Source organism: Culex quinquefasciatus, chromosome 2, assembly GCF_015732765.1.
Source record: "Culex quinquefasciatus strain JHB chromosome 2, VPISU_Cqui_1.0_pri_paternal, whole genome shotgun sequence".
Lineage (NCBI taxonomy): Eukaryota > Metazoa > Arthropoda > Insecta > Diptera > Culicidae > Culex > Culex quinquefasciatus.
Genome location: NC_051862.1, coordinates 205,959,845 through 205,983,864, shown reverse-complemented (window position 1 = coordinate 205,983,864; position 24,020 = coordinate 205,959,845). Strand labels below are relative to the sequence as shown.

General features: G+C 40.1%; 1 protein-coding gene across 1 annotated transcript; it reads left to right on the top strand.

Annotated features, from left to right (window-relative positions):
* Window positions 1-71: 71 nt before the first annotated feature.
* On the top strand, window positions 72-23,058 carry LOC6043078. Its single transcript, XM_038252418.1, has 10 exons — window positions 72-671; window positions 7,508-7,646; window positions 7,703-7,944; window positions 8,002-8,156; window positions 8,214-8,384; window positions 8,443-8,882; window positions 8,942-9,066; window positions 9,123-9,226; window positions 14,304-16,831; window positions 21,478-23,058. Exons 1-10 carry the CDS (start codon window positions 519-521, stop codon window positions 22,575-22,577), a joined length of 5,157 nt encoding a protein of 1,718 aa, XP_038108346.1. The 5' UTR covers window positions 72-518; the 3' UTR covers window positions 22,578-23,058.
* The last annotated feature ends 962 nt before the right edge of the window (window positions 23,059-24,020 follow it).

The window sequence follows — 24,020 nt, the reverse complement described above, 5'->3', positions numbered from 1 at the left end:
CTTCCTTTTTCCGCGCTGGCATCCCTGCCCTGATTTTGTCTGTGCGTGTACACCAGTGACGGCCTGCGCGGGGCCCTGGCCTGGCCTGTCCAAGCGCAAGAGAGAAGGGCAGTTTCAGTGTGCCGCCGCCATCATGGTTTTCCGTAACCACGCTTTGGAGGACCGAACTTTGAAAAATCGTTTTTGCAGTGTGTAAACGCGTTGTGAGCGCCCAGTGCCGACCGGAATGCACTAGGCGCGGTTCCGGGTCGCTTGTTCCCGGGTCCCGGTGGGCCCCCCCAGCGGTCCCGGTTCCCGTGTCGTGGCCGATTCTGTTGTCCCCGGGCGTGTAAAATTTTCGCGTGTTTTTTTTCCATTCGCGTTTTTTTGCACCCCACACACACACACACATCCACAAACGTACACACACACACACGCGCGCGCACGGTTTGACACAAGAAAGAGTGAAAGAGAGAGAGAGGGAGAACGACGAGAGAAGGTGAAGGAAGAAGGAGCAAGAGAGAAACAAGAAGAAAAAAATGTCCAAGCTTTCGTTTCGGGCGAGGGCCCTCGATCCGTCGAAGCCGATGCCGATCTATCTGGCGGAGGAGCTTCCGGATCTGCCCGAGTACTCGGCCATCAACCGGGCCGTGCCGCAGATGCCGAGCGGGATGGAAAAGGAAGAGGAATCGGTAAGGAATTCCGCGCAAAGTTCTTCTCCGAACCCCCCTCGTTTGACAGCACGAACAGAAAAAAAGGGGAGAAAAAACGAGGCAGGCGACGCCATCTTGCCCAAAATCGAACGCAAATTCCGGCCCGCCGAGAACGGGACCGTTCGGCGAGCTTTCCGGCCGCAAAAGGCGCCCAATCGCACCTGCCGGGGCCACTTTGCCGGGTGGAATCGCGCCCGGAAGCGGCTGGCGGCCCGGGCCAGCCTCCGGGCGGCTTTGTTTACACTGCGAACGCCGGTTGGCGCGTAAAAATTTCGCCGTGTGTTGTTGATTTTTTGTTGTTGTTGTTTTTGAGCGTGTTTGACAGCTAGCGGGTCTGCTGCTGCTGTGGGTGGTTGCGTTGTTGTTGTTGTTGTTGCTTTGTGAAGGGGGAGGGTTTAAAAGGCCGCGAAGGTTGCTGATTTTTGGGTTTTGCGTTTTTTTCTGTTGTTGTTGTGGGTGAATGTTTTTGTTTACCAATTAATTATTGAGCAGTACTACAAGGGACAACAAAACAGCAGTGCAACGGAAATTACGGATCGTTGAAATCGAGGGTTTTTTGTCTGCAACCCGGAACAAAGAAGCGGATTGTTTGTGTGTTTTTGTTTTGAAAGGGATGAAGAGAGAGTGGATTGCACGGGGATCAAGGCGATTCGGTTTTTTTGTTGCTGCTGATAACAAGGATGCGATTGTGAAGGCAATGAGTTGCTGCTTTAATGCCTTCGTTGATAATTTTGGCAAGCTAGCATTTTTTATTATTTTGGTGTTCATTATGGCTTTTCCAGTAATTTACTGATTTGTAAAAGAAATCGAAACAATGTAAATGAGTAAATGTGGCGTTGAAAACCTACAGTCCATCCTGCTTATATCAGTAAATGTTTATGAGCTCCTTCTTTGACTTGATACATAGTTTAACTAACAAGTTATCGTACCCAATAAAACAACAAATTACAAATGAGCCAAATAGACTGTTTTTATAAAATACATTTACATTGTTTAGCCTGAAATGCCCGATGATGGTACCTGATTTTTACTTAACCCTCTACTGCCCATTTTTTTTGTCGAATATTTTTATTTTTCCCGTATTCAGGAGGTCATTTTGAGCTTCTTTTGTTCTACGAAAAACTCTACTTCTCTTGTTTTATGTTTTTATTGTTTCATTTTTAGTATTTATTTTTATTTGCATTTGTCTTGTTTAGTTTATTTTTGTTTTTGATAGTACATATTTGGCCTATTCTACTACCTCCTATCATTACATTTTGCCTATCTAATTTTTTCATGTTTTCACAGTCACTTTTTCAATTTAAAAAAAATGCGTAGAGGCATAGTCTGGGACACTAGAAAATTTTTTTGCATACTTCTTTTTACTTAAAAAATAGGAAATGTTAGTAAAAAAAAACAGCCAAAGTTGAGTTTCGAAAAATTTCTTGTCACCTCAATGATCATTGGTTGAATTTTCAACGCAAACCTATCCAATTTGTATTGTTCGTTCCTCTAAAACAGTTATTTTTTTTCGAGTTTTGCAAACAAAGCCCTGCTTCGATAATTTGACAAATAATCATTTTCAAAAATACTTCTACATCTTCACGTTCTTCAAATGCTCTCAACTCAAAAATACCTACTGAAACTTCAGTTTGTTTTAGAGAAATTTGTAAATTACTGCTATAGGTCTTGAGGACATTTTGCAAATAAATTGGAAATGTATGCAGGCTGCCGTTTGTACAAACAAATCCAGGAAAACTGGCAAAAAGTGCGAGTTTGTTTGTTTGCCGTAGTGTAATAGCTCCTTTATTAAAATACAAATTGCTTTCAAAACAATATTTATAAAACAAAAACAAATCAAATCAGTAACAACATTTCAAAAGGGCGAAACCTACGATTATGCCGTTTCGGGAAAATCAACATTCAAAATTTTGCAATTTCGATCAATTCCTATTTCCACAAAAAAGCATGAAAACCATCAATTTTGTCAAAACTTAATAGAAAATAGCAATAATTTCATCATAGAGAGCAATTTGAAATTAATTAAGGTGTTTTTGCTATTAAAAATTGAGAAAAAGAATTACGCCTTTTTGAAGAGCGTGCCTACATTTTCGCCCCACCGTATTCGCCACCCACTCAACCAAAATAAAGGTTTCGCCCGTCAGGTTACGCCACAAAGCAGAAGTAAACAACAGATTCGCCCTTTTGTTTTTTGTTAATTTTTTGGGTTTTAAAAGAAAAAAGTGGTGAAACAACTATTTTATCATTGTAAAACGTTACAGTCAGTGATAATACAGTGATATTTGCAACCACAGTGATAAAAAATTGGTCTAGAAAGCCTTCGTAAGGAGTCCGATTCAGGCCAAGACTAGTTGAGCCAGGATACACCGTAAGTAGCAAGTTGGTTTGACGATGTGGTCTATATTGAAGTGACGTTCCTTGGGGTGTCCCCGCCGGAAGTGGGAGACATTGCACCTGACGACTAGGCCACCCCGGTGCCTTCTCAATCTTTGCATAGCTTCAATGGTTACGGAGGCGATGATTTTGTAGGGCATTCCTCCTAAACCTCCCTACACTAACTTTTTGTCCTGCAACTGCTCGACCCAGAATCCCCGGATGTTCCAAGAACCGGTAAACTATGGCCCTTCATATCTAGATTGTGAAACCAGACCAGATCCGATACTACAATAATTGAAATTAAAAAGTTATGTATTTAGGATCATACAAATCTGTGTTTGTTGTGGAATTGTGTTCAGAGACATCAGAAACATACATTTTGATCCATTTTGAGGATTGTCAGGTTAAAATTCACTAAATTATAATGAAAATTTAGTGTTTCTAAATATACGTCGGAACTTGCAGAAAACACTACATTCGCCCCTCGTGATTGTGTGAAAACACAAGGGCGGAAACTCAATTTGGTTTGTTTTGATTGATGTTGTTGATTAGCCCTTTTGTTTTTTGCTTGTAAAACTACGTATTTTCGGAATTTTGAGGTGATGGAGGGTGTTTTAGAATCAGTTTTGTTCGCTTTATATGATTCTAACAAAAACTCAGTTTGTTTACATCTGAGGGATTCGCCCTTTTGAAAAGTTGTTACTGAAATAAAAAAAAACAATATTTTTAAAGGTCCTCTCTGCGTAATTTCCATTTATCTTGATCTCTAGATTTATCGTCTGGTTAATTTTACAAAGATCTCAATAAAAATGAAGTTTAGGTAGTGGTTATGTTACAGACATGACCAGTATGACAAAGTACGTTATTAGATAAGTGAGTACAGTTCACTTCTTTTGTTTTTGCCTTCCTCACCTCAATGAGGGAAGGCTATAAAATCACTCGAAAAATGAACTTCTTTATTCGACCTCCTAGACCCACCTTCACGTATACCTATCGACTCAGAATCAAATTCTGAACAAATGTCTGTGCGTGTGTCTGGATGTGAGTCCGTGCACCGAAAAACATGCACACGATTATCTCCGGACTGGCTGAACCGATTTGGACCGTTTTGGTCTCATTCGATCCGTCTTGGGGTCCCACAAGACCCTAGTCAATATTATGAAGTTTAGAAAAGTACTTCAAAAGTTATGCTAAAAAAACGGTTTTAGCTAAACTTCGGAAGATTGTAAAAAGGGTGGTTTTTGTAAGAAAACCCGCCATGCTATATATTGTTAGAAAGGTATTTGGAAGACCTTTCCAACGCGTTCAAAAGATTGAAGATCTGACAACCCCATCAAAAGCTATGAGCACTTAAGTGTTATTTATACACTTTTTTGAGGCCGGATCTCAAATATTTTGATGAAAAAGTTGTCCGGATCTATCATGCGACCCATCGTTGGATAGGAAATCAAAAGACCTTTACAACGGGCCCAAAAGATTGAAGATCCGACAATTTCCAAAAAAGTGTCCACGTGGTTTATGGATGGTCCCTTATGTATTTTATAAAAAAAAATCAAGACATTTAGTATGGAAGCTGTCGAATCTCTCACCATCAAAAAGCAGCGTTGAGCTTTCGCTGGATTTGTCTATTGTTTCGTCGCATGGTCCTGCTCAGTATTGCTCGAGCCGTGGAATAAGGCACTTCCTAGGCTGCATCAAGTGGTGGCCTTAGGAACTAATCTTCCCTTTATAAATAAGGGTATATCCTACATTTAGCTTAAGTTGGCAGTCGGCAGTTGCAAGCGCCTCCAAGTGGTAGCTTTGGCAACTAGCCTCCATAATTGCCTTTTTATATTTGGTCAATTGGTTCGCTCTTCGTCATTCTGGTTATGCCTTTTACATTACCACTGCACATTTTTTTTAAATTGATTTTAAAATGCATTTTAAACTATTTGTGGTCCTACAAAAGGATATTGTGCTCAGAAGTTTATATTTTTTCGTTGTGAAAAATAATATCAGCAATTTATTGTTTCAGTATTAAAGATGATATTTTTAAACTTTCAATTGATTGTACAAATGATATTCTAATTTTTACTTGTGAGTTTACAAATTTGCACGAATTTTTAATGCAAAAGAAATTTATTCATGACTTTTTTATTGACTGAATTTGGAGAAACTGTGTTATTTGACTTAATTTTGTATGAATTCTCTCCAAAAATCGTTTTGTGTTTTGCCTTCCTCACCTTACTGAGGAAAGGCTATAAAATCACTCGAAAAATGAACTTATTAATTTGACTTCGTAGACCCACCTTCACGTATACATATCGAGTCAGAATCATGTTCTGAGCAAATGTCTGTGTGGATGTGTGTAGGTGGGTGGACAAAAAAATTGTCACTCGATTATCTCCGGACTGGATTAACGGATTTTGACCGTATTAGTCTCATTCGATTCGTCTTGGGGTCCCATAGGTCTCTATTTAAAATCAGCAAGTTTAGTTAAGTACTTCAAAAGTTATGCTAAAAAAACGATTTTGGCGAGTGTCCGGAAGATTGTAAAAAGGGTGGTTTTTGCAAGAAAACCTATCATATTATACATTTTCAGAAAGGTATTAAAAAGACCTTTTCAATGAGCCCAAAACATCGAAGATCTGACAACCCTATCAAAAGTTATTAGCACTTAAGTGTTATTTATACACTTTTTGGAGGCCGTATCTCAGATATTTCAATGAAAATAATGTACGGGTCCATCATGCGACCTGTCGTTAGTTAGATAATCAAAAGACCTTTCAAATGAGCCGAAAAAATCGAGGATCTGACAACCCTATCAAAAGTTATACGCACTTAAGTGTTATTTATACACTTTTTGGAGGCCGGATCTCAGATATTTCAATGAAAATGATGTCCGGGTCCATCATGCGGCCTGTCGTTAATTAGATAATCGAAAGGCCTTTTAAATGAGCCTAAAACATCGAGGATCTGACAGCCCTATCAAAAATTATTAGCACTTAAGTGTTATTTATACACTTTTTGGAGGCCGGATTTCAGATATTGTGATAGAAATATTGTCTGAATCTTCCTGCGAACTATCGTTGGATAGGTTTTTTTTTTTTCTGCGAACCCTATCAAAAGAAATTAGTAATAAAGTTGATTTGTTAAACATGTTAAGGGGGAATGTTGCTACTTTACTGAATGTATTGACTTTATGAATAATGTGAGGAAGGCACCAACCACCTAAAGGTGGATTAAGTAACGTTTTTTTCAATAAAAAAGGATAACGAGATGTAAAATATAAAGTCTTTTTGATGCTCTTTAATAAGAGAAATGATTTGTATGTCTACCCATTCTTTGAAAAAACATTAAAAACTATTAACCATATTGGCCAAAATCATATGGTTCAATGAATGTTCCCCCGGCGGAATCTTCCTTGAGGGCACCGGAAACTCCAGGTTGTGGCCCCAACTGTCAAAATGTTTATTTTCTACCCAGTATAAAAACTATGAATCTTCATAAAACCTGTTACTCATATGGTTTGGTAAATATCCCCCAATCGGAGCATTCCTGATGGCACCCGGCCTTCAAAGGTTGCGACCAATAGCCAATTGGAGTATTCCGGTATCAATGTGGATACGGACGTGGGATTCAAGTACATACCAACATGCAACATTCAAAATTGAACGTGAAAAAAAGAAAGACATGTTATTTTTCTTACTCAAAAAGAAAACAATGACATTTTGAGACTCCTGCGAAAAACTAAATCTCAAAAGGCAGAATACAGAATCTCATTAAGACGATATTCAAAAAGCCGAATCTCACAAAGCAATATTTTTTACTATGTTATTCTATTTCTTAGGTTATTATTTTTGACATATTGACAACAATCTAATCTGTAATGATAAATAGAATGTATTTTATACGTTCATACATTGGCGATGAATTTACTAAGAAAATGATTATATCTCTGCAACCCTGCCTTTCACTTCGTCGACGTGCCACTCGGGCAACGATGCTATGAAGTGGGCTTAATTTTAAACTTAAAAAATATCTATCACTATTTTTCTAACACAATTGTGTTAACGGTACACTTTTTCAACAGAAAACCAAAATGTTTTCTCCAAATCTTCAGCGTGCCATCCGAGTCACCCTGCTAAAGAATGGGCTTTAAAAATCGATAACTGTGACTTAGATCAGATCAGATCAGTGTAGATGACGAACACTTCAAGTTCCTAACAACAAAACCTGTTTTCCATGGGACTCAAACCAAACAACGGGTTCGACGTCTATAATTGAAACAGGAAGAGCAAAATTAGCTGCGATCAATTAGTTGCCTCCTCCCGACTCGATGGATTTGGTAACAACCAAGTTGTAGTACAAATTACGGTCAATGCTTCAAGACGCGCCTTCAACGATGTTTAACAAAATATTAATTTTGATATTTTTTTCTTTCCATTCGTTTCAAACAGGAGCACCACCTGCAGCGCGCAATATGCACCGGACTGATCATTCCCACCCCGGAGGTGTTCGAGGCGACCGATTCGGAGTTTTACGAGCGGTACTACTCGCAGGACTACAAAATGCCCAAGCAGTTGATCCACATGCAGCGTAAGAATTTCCAGCATTTTGTTGGTTCACAGGTGTAACGTTGTCCCTCTTTGCAGCGCTGAACCTGGAGCAGGACGTGCCCGACTACGACATGGACAGCGCGGACGAGCAGTGGATCACGACGCAGGGCAAGCGGCTCGACCTGGACCCGCTCAAGTTCGAGACGATGATGGACCGGCTGGAGAAGAGCTCGGGCCAGACGGTGGTGACGCTGAACGAGGCCAAAGCACTGCTCAAGCAGGACGACGAGCTGAGCATAGCGGTGTACGACTACTGGCTCAACAAGCGGCTCAAGATGGTGGGTTACGACCGGGAGATTCGGTTTGGGGACTCGAATAACTCCCGTCTTTTGCAGCAACACCCACTGATACTGTCGGTGAAGACGGAGAGCAGGGGCAACACGACGCCGAACAACCCGTATCTGGCGTTCCGGCGGCGAACCGAAAAGATGCAAACCAGGAAGAACCGCAAAAATGACGAGTCCTCGTACGAGAAGATGCTCAAGCTGAGGTGAGTCCGTCGGAGCTGATTCAAGTATCTCAATTAAATCTCTTACAACTCTTCCAGGCGGGATCTGAGCCGGGCGGTGACGCTGCTGGAGATGATCAAGCGGCGGGAGAAGATCAAGCGCGAACAGCTGCACCTCAGCATCGAGGTGTACGAGAAGCGGTACCAGGCGCAGGACTTTGCCGGCCAGATGCTGGCCGAGTTCGCCTCGAACGCGACCAAGGCGTCACGGTTGGTCCCCAGTCCGGTCGGCGATCGTCACAAACTGTAACGCTACTTTCTCTTTTAGTCCCGCGTTCGCGCCAATCTACTCGAACCAGTACTCGTCGCACCACGGGGCGATGGCCGGCGGTCAGGGTGTGGCGAGCGGGTCCGGTGCGGGTGTCTACGGCGGCAGCGGGTCTTCGTCGCAGTACCACGGTGGCGGCAGTTCGCGGGACAAACGGGACGGCGACAGCCACAGCAGTAGTCGGAAGGAAAAGCGCCAGTACAAGAAGCGGAAGCACAAAATCCAAAAGGATCGCGGCGGGACGTCGACCAGCGGATCGGCGACGGTCGGCGCCGGCAGTTCCGTGGGTCGGGACGGATCGGCGCTGGCCGGAGCCAGCGATCGCTATCACTACCAGTATCATCCGGCGGGTGGCAGTGCCGGTGGTCAGCCGTTGATCGGAGGACGTGGCACGGTCGATCCCAGTGCGATCGCCGCCGGCGCTGGACTCCACGGCAGTGGTGAGATATTGGAGGTTCACTTCCACTTCCAGGCGATCCTAACCTCCCACCCTTTCTAGGCACTGCCGGCGATCCCGCGCTGTCCTCGGACGAGGAGGAACTTGCCAACCTGCAGGGTGCGACCGCCCCGGAGGAAGAGTACGCGTACGCCTTCCGGCGCAGCAAGTTTAGTCAATATCATAGGGTGAGTCCACTCATTTTAATTTTGCAAAACTCAATTTAAAATCTTCTTACTTTTAGCCCATCACGAAAGGCTTCGGGAATTGGCCCTGGGTGTCGAAGGAGGAGAACGGAGCGGCCGACCCGAGGTATCGGTTCACGTTAGCGTCGCTGCGGCATCCGAGGTGAGTTTAGAAAAAAAAAAAAAAAAAAAAAAATACGTGACAATAGCGGAGTGATTCTCTGTCTAGGGTTTGAAAAATGGTTGCAAGAGTGTGACACTGCGGAAAGGATCCTGTTTTTTTTTTTCGTAAAACGCGGGCAGGACGTCCTGTCCGGAGTCGGGAAGAACCAGGAAGAGCAATTGGCTGCAATCTATTAGTTGCTATCGTTGAATCGATTGCAATTTGATTGTTGAGTAGTACAAAACTTGATTCAATCTAAAATGTAAAATTTTAAATCTCGTAAACCGTACAACTTTGAAAAAAAAATATCAAATATCAAATAACTCTCTAAAATTGAAAATCAATTTAAATACATAGAGGAAATTCTCGTATGTTTGGCAGGTTAAGCACTCGCTCCTAACTCCATTCAATTATAGCTGATTTTCACTATTTAAACAACTTATTTGGTAAAACTGTTGATAAAAACTGGCTTGCTCACTTTCTATCGAGCTGTTTATGACCCGATTTCACTTGAATACGCTATTTACGAAACTATTGGCACTACGCCCCCCGGGGCATGGCCTTCCCTCTAACGTGGGATTTCTGCTCCAGCGCCTCTGACGAGACAGGAGAAATCGGGACCGACGTTTTACATCACCATCCAATAGAAGCTCAGTGGATAAGGCGGGAATCGAACCCGCGTCTCATAGCATCATCGGGATCGGCAGCCGAAGCCGCTACCCCTGCGCCACGAGACGCAATACGCTATTTATGAGCTGTCAAAGTGCTGATATGGCAACATTAGAGGCACAATGAAGTTAAATGCTGTTCCGTTAGTTAAAAAAACCAAAAATTAAGTTAAAGCATTAAATTTCAAATGTCTTTAAAAACGGAGAGTTATTTTAAATCAGCAATCTTCTTAAAGTTTGAAAACTGTAATTCAAAACAAACTTCAGAATACAAATCTAAATCTAGAATTTTGCAAAAAAAACTTTTTTTTATTTTAATTTTTATTTCTTTGAAATTTTGTCAATCGATTGCTTAACCCATTTTGCATAATTAGTTTCTTCATTATAAGTCTCCTTACAAATTTGAAAATGCTATGAAAACATTAAAAAATCTGTATCTCGAGCTGGGATTATCTGAGCTAAACAAAATTATTGTTTTAATTACTTTCAAGCATAAAAACTTGCTTTGGGCAAACTTACCCCCTCGTTTTATTTTCATTTTTAGTAGACAAAATAGTGCCAACTTTTGAATTATAGGGTATGAAGGACGTTTTGTTGTTGGTCAAGTTATATGATTTTTTAAAAAATTAGTGTTTTGGAAAGTATCGAAAATGCATACTAAACAATAATAAAAAAATCAGATGCAAAATTGAATTCTAAAAAATTAATTAAAGGGTGCACCGATTTTGAGTTATAGCCATTTTTCTGTTAAATTAATATGATTCATATGATTTGATCTTTTTCTGTTAGTAGTGATTTTAAAAATCTGAAAATAGTTTTTTCGAGGAGTTGAGAAAATTTCACCTAAGATTCACACCATTGGAAATCTGTTCAATGGTTTCAAAGATATCATCGATTGAAAATTAAGGGGTGCACGCCCGAAATGCAGGGTAGCCACTCAAGTCGGGAAAGTCGGAAAAAAGTCGGGAATTTGCCAAAATCTACGAAAAATCGGAAAAAAGTCGGGAATTTGTGATTTTTTGTTAAAAAGTCGGGAATCCCAAGCATACCTGTTTGAAAAATATTTTGTACACCTTTGAAATTAATTTCACTCATTTCGTCTTTAGCATCGAACTTCAAATTTAGGGTTCATTTCCTTATTTCAATCTATATGAGAATGAAAAGGCTTTTTAAGACATAAGACGTTAAAAATACTAATAAATTTCAGATGATAATTGTGGCATGTATTTGACCCAATTTTTTATGAATAAAAAGATTGTTATTTATTTTTGACTAAGTTTATCGAACAAATTATAACATAACATATAAATTCAAATAACAATATGACCAGCGTATAGTTATTATTCTGATTCTGTTTCATTTTGCCAAATTGGTTGAATATTTAAAAAATGAATCCAACTTCAGTTTGGCATAGTTTTTATTTGTGGTCAATTTGTTTAAATGTTCATTCGGTCATTTAAAAAAATATTGATTCCAAATATTTGATTCCCTCAAACTTTTGTGTGATAGACTCTAGATAAAGCTTCGTTTTCAGTTTTCGGAAAACTTAAATATCGAAAATAATACAATCGTTGTTTGTTCTGAATGAAAAATTGAAAAAACTGTTTCACACTTTTAAAATATTTCAATACTTTGAAATTGTAAATAAGGCTGGTGAAAAATTTAATCAACATTTTGGACTATATTGGAGTATATTAATGAATATACGAAAATATAGTTTTTTTGAAGTTTTACATCTTTTTCCGTTTTTTGTTTTGAAATTTCAAAATTTGTACAAAGTTTTAAAAGCCTTCACCTGTTAAGAAATTTATTAATGAACGTAAAACAATGTATTCTCAATAGCTTGTAAAAGATTATTCATGTTTTTTTTTTGTGGGAAAAATATAATTAAAATTTGCATTGGCTTGATTAAATTAATAAGATTTTGTTTGAGTTATAACAAATAAGTTTTGAAAACTTGTTTTTTAAAGAAACATTCGTATGAAATAAGTGGTTAAATATGAAAGTTGTCAAACAGAAGTATTTATTGAAATTGAACATTTTAATACTGGCACTTCGATAAATCGAAATTGATTCATAAAATCAAATAGCAAAATTTATAAAATTTTAAAGGATTCTTCGTAAAACATCTTTTAAACAAATTCATAGATATTTTTAAATTCTTTGAAAAATAATAACTTTAATTAAGTGAAAAGATATGTAAAGATTTGATAAAAAATATAAACATAAGAATAAAATTTAAAATTTTGTCATCTTTAACTTATTGTCATCATCATTTTTATTGCCAGTAGAAACGAAGTATCAAAAAAGTTTATGTTTGGTTATTTTAAGAAAAAAAATTGAAATTATATTTATTTACTTAAATTGTCTGATTTTTTTTTAAATTTTGTCCGATAGATTATGTTGACTTTTTATAATAAGTTTTTGAAATGAAATCATTCTTCAGATAAGAAATACCTTTTTTTGAGGTTCTGGAAAAGTCGGGAAATTGAAAATGGGATTTAAGTGGTCACCCTGGAAATGCCAAAATCACGCAGTGGTACCAACATTCCAAAAAATTGTGCCATAGCATGCCATCTTCGCTTAAAAATTTGGATAGAATTTTCTCAGCCATTCGAATATTTTTTTCAATGATAGACAAAGATGGAAACTATATTTAAAAATAATAAAAAAATGTTGAATAATTTAACCTGATTCCATTTCAATTATAATAAATTAATCTTGAGCATTCAACATAAATGTTTAAGTATCTTTCACAATCACAATTTTAAACTACTAGAAAATGAAAATGAAAAGGTTAACCTAAATTATGATAGCATGGATTTTGACCACATCTTCATATTTGTTATATGTGAAAAGATTATGATTTATTTGTAGCTAAGTTACTTTTCCAATGCCTTGGAGCTTAGTTTCTAAAATCAAAATCTTTTTTCTCTGAAAAATTGCTGAAAAATATATTTTTGAAAATTGATAACTTTCCTTTTTTTGAACTAAAATACAGATATTAAACTTTTTGATTCTTGCTGATTTGATAATTTCGAGCCCTAAAATATAATATAAGAATAAAAAACGTGTTTTCACTCAAATTCTTAAAAAAATTGAAAACTATCATAAAAAAATGAATTTTCATGACTTTTTGATATTTTTGCTTTAAAAATAATGGAATTGTCAATTACAATTTTTAAATTTAGTTTTTTTCCTGATTTTTCCACCAATTTTGTCAAGCAGAAATGAGAAAAACATTTAATAGTTGGAAATCAAAATTAACCTTGTAATTTGATATACAAAAATAAATATTGTAGAGCTTTTCATAATTTTGAAAAAGCCTTTTATCTCTTAATCTAAATTATGTTTGAGAATAATCTTACTTAACCTATTTTTTTACCTTCTATTTTTTATGAAAAGTGTCATCAGTCATAAGTATGATATTTTTTCAACCCTCTACTGCCCAATTTTTTTTTTGATTTTTTTATTTTTCTCGTGTTTAGAGGTCATTTTGAGCAACTTTTGTTCTACGAAAAACTTTACTTCTCTTGTTTTATGTTTTTCTTGTTTCATTTTTAATATTTTAATTAGCATTTATCTTGTTTAGTTTATTTTTGTTTTTGGTAGTATTTGGCCTTTTCTACCACCTCCTATCATTACATTTTGCCTATCTAATTTTTTCATGTTTTTAAGTCACTTTTTAAATTTTTGGCTTGTTTTTTACATTTTCTGCCTTAGAATGGCACCAAATCATTTAATTTCAAAAAAATGCGTAGAGGCATAGTCTAGGACACTACAAAAGTTGCTGTATACTTCTTTTTGCATAAAATATAGGAAATGTTAGTAAGAAACACAGCCAAAGCTGACCCCTAAAAAATTGACATTTTTGAAAACATTGGCAAATTCACAAAAAAACAAGTCAAACTTCCAACCCTAAAATTTCTAAAATTTTCACAGTTCTTCTTTCCAATGCTTTTTAAAACAAAACTTTTAATAAAATTTGTACCAGCCTAAAACCATGCAAGTAAGAATAGTTAAAATAAAAATGTTATATATTAAGTGAAAAAATAAACTTGAATTAGGTTCTGAGATGAAGTTTGAATTGCTGATTTTATTGTTTACAACAATAAAGCTTATTTATCTAAGCGCAATAACGCTTTTAACAACAACAAAATTTTTGCTGTATACAAAAACTACACGACGTAAAATAATACAATATTTTTAAAGTTATTAGTTTGAATACATAAAAAAAAACACATGCCACATGCAATTTTGCGGTAGGAAAATTTAAAAGCAATAAATATTTCTGGAAACGTCACTATCTTTATAACGTATAACCAAAAAACAACAGTAAATAATTTAAACTAAAAAATAACCATAATAACTAAACACTTATTTTCTGCTTTTCCTTCCCCATCCAAAAGACCCCGCTGCATCGGCTTCGCCCGGCGGCGCTTCGGCCGAGGCGGTCGCGTCATCATCGATCGCGCCTCCACCACGCTGGACGACCTGTGGTCCCGGCTGGACTACAAGATCATCGAGTCGGAAACGAGCTGCTCGGTGAACGCCGAACCCGAAGAGGAGGAGAGCGTGGTCGTCAGCACGACAATGGTTCCACCGGTGGCGACGACAACGGATCGAAAGCGACCCGATCCGAGTCCGGTGCCGATGGGTGGTGGTGCGAAACGGCGCCGGCTGGTCATCAAGGAGGAGACGGACTTGGACGAGCTGTTTTTGGCGGGGGTCGGGCTGGTGCGGAAGCGAAGTCCAAGTGGGTCGTTTGAGGAAGAGCAGGAAGAGCAGATCGTGGAGGATCGTGTGCAAGTGAAACAGGAAAAGTGCGGTGGCGGTGATGAAAGGACATCGACTCCGGCGGCGGTTGAGGCGACTGTAATTAGTAGTTTAAGTGGCGGCGTGAATAACTCAGAAAATAATGTGATAAAAAGTGAAGTGGATGCGATGGCCGTGGAGGTCAAGCAGGAGGTCCTGGAAGATTACGAGCACATGATAGACAATGTAAATAATAGCTATAGGAACCGGATAAGTGGCAGTGGCGGAAGTGGCAACGGCATCAACAGCAGCAGTAGTGGCATCGTCAATAGTAAAAACAATTTTATCCAATCGTTTAGTAATAGTATTAGCAGTAATAGCCGGGGGTTGGCGTCGAGGTCAGTTCAGCATGCGGCGGCGGCGGCGGGGACGACGGGGGCGTCCAGCAGTGGGTCGTTGCAATCTTCCAGCAGTAGCAGCAGGGGTCGGCAGATTGCCGAAGAGCTTGGGTTGCCGTTGGACAGCCAGGCAATTGCGAGTGTTTACAGCGATCTGTTGGAGGAGATTCAGTCCAGCTGGTTGCACTTCCGGCCAAAGACGCCGGAACCGTTGCCACTGGAGGACGATCTGTTGCTGGCGGACGATCCACTGTTTGCGACGGATGCCAACCGGATATCGCTGGAGTTGCAGGCGTTGGGTGAGGAAGGACTTCCGGAGGAGGTGTTTACCCGGTCGTCGGAGACCGTGTTCCGGACGAGGCAGTTTGCGCTGGACGCACTGGTCGAGCCCCATCCGTTGGGACAGTTGGCCACGGTGGCGCGGACTACGAAGGACGGAGACGAGCTGGGCATCAAGCTGGAGACGTGCTCCAACTCGGACAACAATCTCAGTGGGGACAGTTTGAACGATCTGAACCTTAGCCTGAACGAGTCCGGCGAGGACGAAAAGATGCTGGACAAAATTCTGCAAGAGTGCCAAATTGACGACATGAAATCGTTGAACCAGACAAGCAATTTTTGGAACGGAATCCTCGAGGACGGGATCCTCAACCAGCTAGAGGTGCCGGAAGAAGCGGGTGGAGGCGCAGGTGGCGGTGCGGGCACCGGGGTAGACGTCAAGGAAGAACTGGCCAGTCCACCACCCCCGGTAGACGGCGCCCCCATCGGAGTCCTCTCGACGGTCAACAAGCTGGGCTATTGCTCGGAACTCGTCGGCTACGACCGCCCTGCTACCGTTGAACGGTACAAAAACAAACGCCGGAAGATCCTCCGACGGTGCAACATCCAGGTCGGCAGCAGTTGCTTCACCGTACGAAGTCCACCCCCGGAAGAAATCGTCCGGAAGCTGTCCGACTCTGCAGCGGCACCCGATCTCGACACCCCAGTCCTCGACGGCACCACCACCACCGGCGAAAAACCGGACCCAACCTCAGAACCTGCCCCGCAACCCGCAGAAGTCAAGGTAGAAGACGAATCCGACTCCGTCTCCGCGACCATTCCTTCCGACCAGATCAAGATCGAACCGCCGGACGAACTGCTGGCTGCGTGCTCACCCTCAACACCCGCCTCCACCAACACCACCCCGCTCATCCATTCCCACTCGGCGCCACACCTGCAAACCAATACCTCCGTGATGGCCCCCTTCCATCACTCGCTGTCGGCGCCCCAAATCAAGCTGGAACCCGCCCTCAACCACACGACAACCCTCCAACCGTCCTCGTCCACATCATTCCTCATCGCGTCCCCCTCGACGGTCCAGGTCCAGGTGCAGCAAGCCGCGCAAAACCCGCTCATCCAGACCGCCCAAACGACGATCCCGATCGTCCAGCAGCAACCCTCGCAGCAGCAACAAATCACGATCAGCAGCGCCAGCAGCAGTGGAACGTCCACCCCGACGGGAAGTTACATCGTGCAGCACACGACGCCGATCGTGCTGTCCCAGCAGCAGATGCAGCAGATCGCCACCAGCGGGGGGAACATTGTGACCGTCAGTGGGAACCAGGTCATTACGGCGAAGCAGCATCAGCAGTTGCAGCAGCAGCAGATTCAGCTTCAGAATGCCGCCGCGGGGGTGAATGCGGGCGAGACGTACTTTTCGCTGTCGCCGATCAAGAAGCAGATCAACGGGCCGAACGATAAGGTGACGGCGGGAGGGGCGGTGACGGTGGCGGGAGCGGTAGTCGGTAAGTGTATTAGGTTTTTGCAAATCAACACAAATCTGGAGTATTATTTGAAAAGGTTTTATCAACAGAGGGAATCTCATAACTGAGAGGATTTTAAAAAAACTGTACAGATTTTTTTACCGAATTCGGTAAATTTTACCGAATTTTCAACTGCTGAACAGTTCGATAAACTGAAAATTACCTAATTCGGTAAAAACTTACAGAAATTCGGTAATGCAGTTCATTATTTTTAGTAGAAGATCCGAAATTCTGTAAAATTGGATTGTTTACCGATCTAAACTTAACCGATTTTTCAATTACCGAATTCGGTAAAAAGATCTAAGTATATAAGTACCATTTAAACGCGTGTAATAAAAGGCCGTATGAGCAATTCCGTTTTTGAGGTATCTATTTTTTTTTGATTTTAAGTGTTTTTGAGCACCCATAAAGTATTCTGAGCAACAAAGACTAAAAAGAAAAAAATGTTGGAAATTTTACCAGATTGCAAATAAGAATTAAACAAATCGGAAATTTTCACATAAAATAAAAAAGAAAAAAATGCATTTTTTTATTTTCTTACTTTTAACAACAAATTCGAGTTCTGCGACCCTATTAAAATACAAATTATTATTTTTTCAATATTTAATCACCGCCATTTTGGCCGCCATCTTGGTAAAAAAAATCTAAATCAATTTTTAGGGGTGATACGGTCATACTTAAGCTCGACAAAAAAAATAAGACATTTTTCGTGATTCTATTATCCGAAGTTTCGATTATCAAAAAAATCAAATTATTCGCTCTACAGCTTTGCCTTAGCGTTCTCGATTGCGAGATTCCTACTCGAAACTAGGTGTCCGAAGGCTTGATTGTTGAGGCAATTGCAAACCTCTTTTTACACCTTAGCTTCCATTCACCCCGGGATTCGAACTGACGACCTTTGGATTGTGAGTCCAACTGCCTACCAGCGAATCCACCGAGGCAGGACCCAGGGAGACGACTCCTACACCTGGACTGAGCTAACGACCTAACACTTCTAGGTTAGACCGGGGCCAACATTTACTTCCCCATCCGACGGAAGGCGTGATCAGACAAATCTCGTCTCAAAATTTGCCATCGGGACCTTCTGGGATCGAACCCAGGCCGACTGGGTGAGAGGCAACCACGCTTACCCCTACACCACGGTCCCGGTTTCGATTATCCGAAGTGAAATTTTCCTAAGGCCTTAGGATAATCGAGTCTGGCCTGTATTTTAAATACTTAATAGAAAAAAATCATCGTAAAATAATTTTCGAAAACAAATATGATTTTCTTGTTTGGTATTGAAAAAAAAAAAAAAATCAAAATTTCAAAGCTCCTGTACCAGTTTTTGCACCATTCTAAACTGGTGCGAAACAATGCTTATTTTTAGTTCCCCAAAACATATGAAAATATTATTCAAAAATTTAAAATTCCTATTTTGAATTTATAACTTCTGGAGTAACACGAGTAAAGGGCGGATAAGCATTTTGACAGCTGGAACAATTTTGCAATTTCCGAGCCAATAGGTAACTTTATCACAAAACTCGAAATGTAATCGATAGCTGGCGTTCCCAGCTACCTTTTAACCTTTTTGCAAAATTTGCAAAATAGTTCTGGATGTCAAAATGTTTATGCGCCCTTCTCAAATGTTGCTCCACATCATAACTGATCTGGAGTGTTTGTAACGGTATGTCCACGCATCCCTGTAGATTCTGTGATTCATGAACCACGTAGACACATTTTTTTGGAAATCTCAAATCTCTCTCTCTGGTTCAACTCCTTGTTTTTTCTGTTAAAGTAAATTTTGTTTCTCTCTTTTATTTTTTTTTCGAATCCTAAATTTTATTGCCACAGTGAATCTCAGCATACAATTCCATGTAAATTTTCTGTTTTCTTTTATTGCTTTTTTGCAACATTTATTTTTTTATGCCTTATCTTTTTTTTTACAAAGGGATCTTTGATACGGTATTTTTGTAGCATTTTTCAAGCTTAACATTCTGGTTTTTCTTATCTTCTTTCTTTTACTTTCTGTAAATATTTAGTAATAAAAATACAGATTCTTTGTTGCAGGCCAAGTGCGAATGATGCTGATGATACCTCTTCAGTTGACGCTCAGGCGAGGAACATCCTGGAAGGAGCGTCACTGACTATGTCCGTAGTCCTGTTAGATCAGTCTTGATCAAGACAGTATAGCTCTGGTTCCTTGCAAGTGTCCTATTTTCTTACCTCCACGTTGGCTTGGTTTTCATGATGACCTAGCTGGTGGCCTGTGGAAACGGCTCGTAAACCTTTGACCGCCGTGGGTCAGAATCGAGACGGCTAAAAGAAAGGGGCGCGCCAATGTGGGACAGGGAAGTAATTTGTGATTGTAGACGGTATTGTTTTGATTCGCAGTATGTTGAGTCAACTGCTGTGGATGTACCTGAGCATCGCAGAACGGGGTTTCTCTTCTTTTCATTGCAGCTACCACCTATTTTCTGTTTATTTTGTTTCACTGATTTTCTAACGCGGCTTCTGTTTACTATCCTCCATTTGATTTCGATTTTACTCATTTGATTCTCTTATTTCTCAACGCTTTTCCACTCTATTTTACCAATTGATGCTGCTGTAACAAACTGTCTGCTTTCCTTAATTTGGCAACGATATCAATTTTGTTTATCATGTGCCTTTTCTTTATTTATCTATTTGAATAATTTCTCATCTTCCCTGTGAATTGCCCTCAATACTATCCAACCTTGTTTGTTACCTCTATTTATTAACTGTTGTTAATTTCTTTATCTGCTTCATAAATTACCATCTTTCTTTCACTATTGATTCTTTACATAGTATATTTCTTTCACTGTCCAATGTTTTCAATCTTCACCCTTTTCTTCAAACAAATGAGGTTCGAGCCCTTACTTAATTTTTGGAATGATCAAAGAATTAACACAAATATTACTATTGTACTTTTGAAAACTTTTATAAAATGCTTAGGACCAAAAATTGTAACAAAACACCGCGACAAAAGAAAAAGCAACAGATAAACACGACTCAACAATAGGGAAGATTTCAGGAGAAAACAAAACACAGTAAATAACAATTAGTTTTTGAATTCAAAATAAAACTAAAATAGTTTTTGCTTTAATGAAAGTTGATAGGCACACTTTAAATGGTTAGGCGCTTATACTTACATCAAACCCTACGTAATGTACCACCCCCGGCCGAGTTAAAATGCGTAACCGGAAAAGAAGGTGTGCATGCCTGGCACGAACACTCAAAGCGTGTTCTAGCGTGCTGCTCGTACTGACTCAGAGCAACGGTGAGATGTAGGTGTAAGGGCAGTGCGTGTTCGTCGGGAACCTAGTGCATAAGATCGGTCAAGGCCCGTTCTTACACTGAAAATTGCGAATTGCGAATTGCGAAAAATACAGATTCTTTGTTCTGGGTGGAGGGTTATTTGCCTGTATTATTAGATGAATATTTTATAAAACTAAATTGATATCTATTATTGATATTTATAATTGACTAAATTTTCAAAACAACATTATATATCACACAAACACCATCTACATAGAGGAAATAAACCCATTTTAATCACTCTAAGCCGTTCGACCAATTCTCATCACTTTTACACTTTTCCGCTTTAAAATCTACATTTTTATATAAATCATCAATGGAAGTTGCTTGCTCACTTTTATTTGGGCTATTTGTTACTTTGGAACAGTCAAAAACACTTTATGAAAGCTATAATTCATGATCAAAGTGCTGATAGGCCGATAATAGAATTAGGCTGAGAGTATATTTCCCTCAACACTTATAAAGCCAAAAACTGGAGCGTTTGGTACGGTATGTCCACGCATCCTTCCTCCCCTGTAGATTCTGTGAAATGTGATCCGTTCTCAGAATTCTCTCTGCGGTAAACACAACGCATTAGGGCTGGCCGCTTTAATTCTTGTAGTACATTTTAGGGTGCTCTCAGATGTATGCAATTGTTAATAATAATCACCAGACTTTCCAGCATGCTTTCATCGGACTGGCTGCGTTTGTGTTAGATTAAATTAGATTAGTAAAATACTTAAATTTTCACAGTATCAATTTTTAAAATACCGTAAATTTTATTAAAATTTGAGCATTTTTGAAAAAAGCAGCATTTTGTAAAAAAATTGTTAAAAAAAATTTTTGCAAAGAAAAACCTTAAATAGTAAAAATTCATACCAAATTTCACCTTTTTTGATACTGTCATCAGGGTTACCACCGATTCGGCCCTGTCCAAAGATTTAGAAAAAATCGAAGTGCACGTGTTTCTGGGGACACCTAAGCTCATACTTATTCTCGAGTTGAACCTGCGTAGAAATTTGGGAAGTGGATGGGAATGTTAGTCTGATATTGACCAATTTGTTTATCGGTTGAAATTTTTTAATGTTAGACAGCCGGCTACGAAAAGATAGCTATGTAAAAATTTAAATGCTGCACAAGACAGTTTATCCGTTGTAAATGTATTTCATCATCAGCTCACTGAGAGCTTGGAATTGTTCTTCCTTGCCGAAACAAGGCAGATCAATTCCAAGCTCTCAGTGAGCTGATGATAAAGTACATCTACAACGGATAGTTGTCTTTTATTTATTAAAAAAAGTTTTTTAACATTATTTTTCCTTTCTCCTTCCAACCAGGTGCCACCACTTCCGGCACGGCTAACGCAACCAGCACCGGCGTCGACGGCAGTCCCAAAGCGACACCAGTCGGGGCCGCCAACTTGTTCCGCTTTGCCGCGTCGAAACAAAACGTGATCGGTCCTCGATTCCTCATCAACCAGCGAATACCGGCAGGGACGGCGACCGGCGCCGGTACCACGGCCATCGGAATCGCCGGTAGCCCTACCACCACCAAGCAGCAGCAGGATCTCAACAAGAAGCAGCTGGAGATGATCACGAAGGCGCTGGACATTCGGGCGCAAAAGATGATTGTCAAACAGCAGCAGCAGGGCCAGCAACAGCAGCAGCAGCAGCAACAGTTGACGCAACAGCTGGTGATTCATCAGAACTCGCTCCAGCAGCCGATCACGATTCAGTCCAGCGGGGGAGGTCAGAGTGTGGTGCAAGGCGGAGGCGGGCAGGGCACGACGCAGAAGCAATACATACTGACGTCGTCGCCGCAGCTGATTGGGTCGCCGCACGGGAAGATTGCGATCAACTCGATTGGGACGGCCGGCGGCGACGCGGACAAGAACCGGATTGTGTACGCCAACATCAAGAACAGCCGTGGGCAGTTTCTGGCGCACATCAACCACCAAAAAGTTGTAAATATCATTCAACCCATCCAACAGCAGCAGCAGCAACAGCAGCAGCAGGCGCAACAGCAGAAGCTCATGAACAACGTCGTTGGCCAGCAGCAGACGACTCAGCAGCAGCTGCTCGGGGCGGTCTCGGCGGCATCCGCGACGACCACAATTGTAAATAGTAAGGGAGGCGGCATGCGGATACCAACGGTTAGCATTCGGGCCGCCCAGCAGCAGCCTGGATCTTCGGCCGCGCCTGACTCCACGACGACGGCGACGATGGCCAACAGCGCCAGTATCAAGTTTATCCAGGTCACCGGTCCGGCCGTGTCGTCTGCTGCTGCTGCTGCGGACAATGGCGCGGTGACCACGACGACGGCGACGACGACGGCGCTTCAAGGTTCGGCGGTTCCGACCTCGTCCTCGGCGGCAGTGGCCACGACGACGGCGGGGGCCGCGGCACCGCCCACCACCATCAACATTACCAACAGGTGAGAATCGAAGAGCGGCCAGCTCGGTAGGTAACTGTTGTTAGATTTTAACTTTAACTTATCGATAACGATCGCGTACATTTAGGTAAAACCAACCTTCCCTCCCATTAAAGAAACCCCCAGTTCCCCCCTCTCTTGTCAGTGTTGTGTAATTATCAGAAAAAAAAAGAAAAACAGAAACGGAAATCGGAGAGAGAGCAATGAGAGAGAAAAAATGAAAATTAAGCAAAAGGCAAACGAAAAAAAAAGTGTTGAGAGAAATCGATTTTCACTACTTTCGTGAAAAACGTGTCACGACCGCGTTGCGTATTTTTTCCCGACTTTTCCCCTTTGATTAATTATAGGTTGATGTTGGCATTTACGTACTTTCACTTGTAGCTAATTTCAAATAATATAATTACAGTAAGCAGAAAACAAAACAATTGTAGATTGTGTAAATGAATAATGAAATTTTCTAATAAAAACAACTAATTTCCACAAATGAACATTGACGAGCGATCATCTGTAATTTCGGAGGACACCCGGCATCTGACAAAATCTTGCTAATGTATCACTCAATCAGCGAAAAAATCTCAAAAATGCTTCGATGAGTGAACGATTGTTTCCAAGAATTTCACTGTTGATCCACTTAATTTGAAAATGTCCTCCAAAATCTACGAATTTTCGTTTAGTTAGTATCTCGCAAAAGAGAGGAGAGAGTCTCAATCTCTTTCGATTTTCTCTCTCAGTGAGTATAACCTGTGAATCTCTTTTGCTGAAGATTCTCCTATCGTTGCTGTAATTATTACTTTTGGTTAGCTTTTTAAATAATTGTTAATGAATATTCAAATTAAATTCTTGTAAGAACAACATTTTTATATATTATATTTAAAAAAATAATAATTTACACATTGATTAAGCAGAGTCATCTGTCGGCCGATAAGTGAAACTTAGTTTTCTCGCAGTGCTGCGGTTTTGACGCCATTTTTTTTGGAAATTAACAAGCAGAAATTAAAAAAAAACTATATTTTTTTGAATCATTTTTTCAAAAGGTCCTATGTACATAAGAAACCCACGGCTTATTGGCTGCTTTGAAAAATGAGATTTATAATGCACTTTTTTGTCTCGATATCTCAGGACATGATTGTCAAATAAATTGACTTGTAGGAAAGATTTTTTGAATTCCTAACTAGCGATGTGAAGGAAGCTTTTTTAATCGATTGTTAAGACATCCAACTGTTTGAGGTTATATTATTTTCAATAAAGTGCTCATTAATTTATATAGTGTTGCCAGATTTTTTACACCTACCACGGGCTTGAAGATATTTGGGATTTTTTAAGTGGTTTCATAGGCTTTAGCAAAAAATTTAACAATTTTCGATCAATCCGGACGGTATCAAATTTGTTTTTTTGCATAACTTTTAATTCAAAATGTTTCAAAAATTATAATATGGACCTAAATGACCTC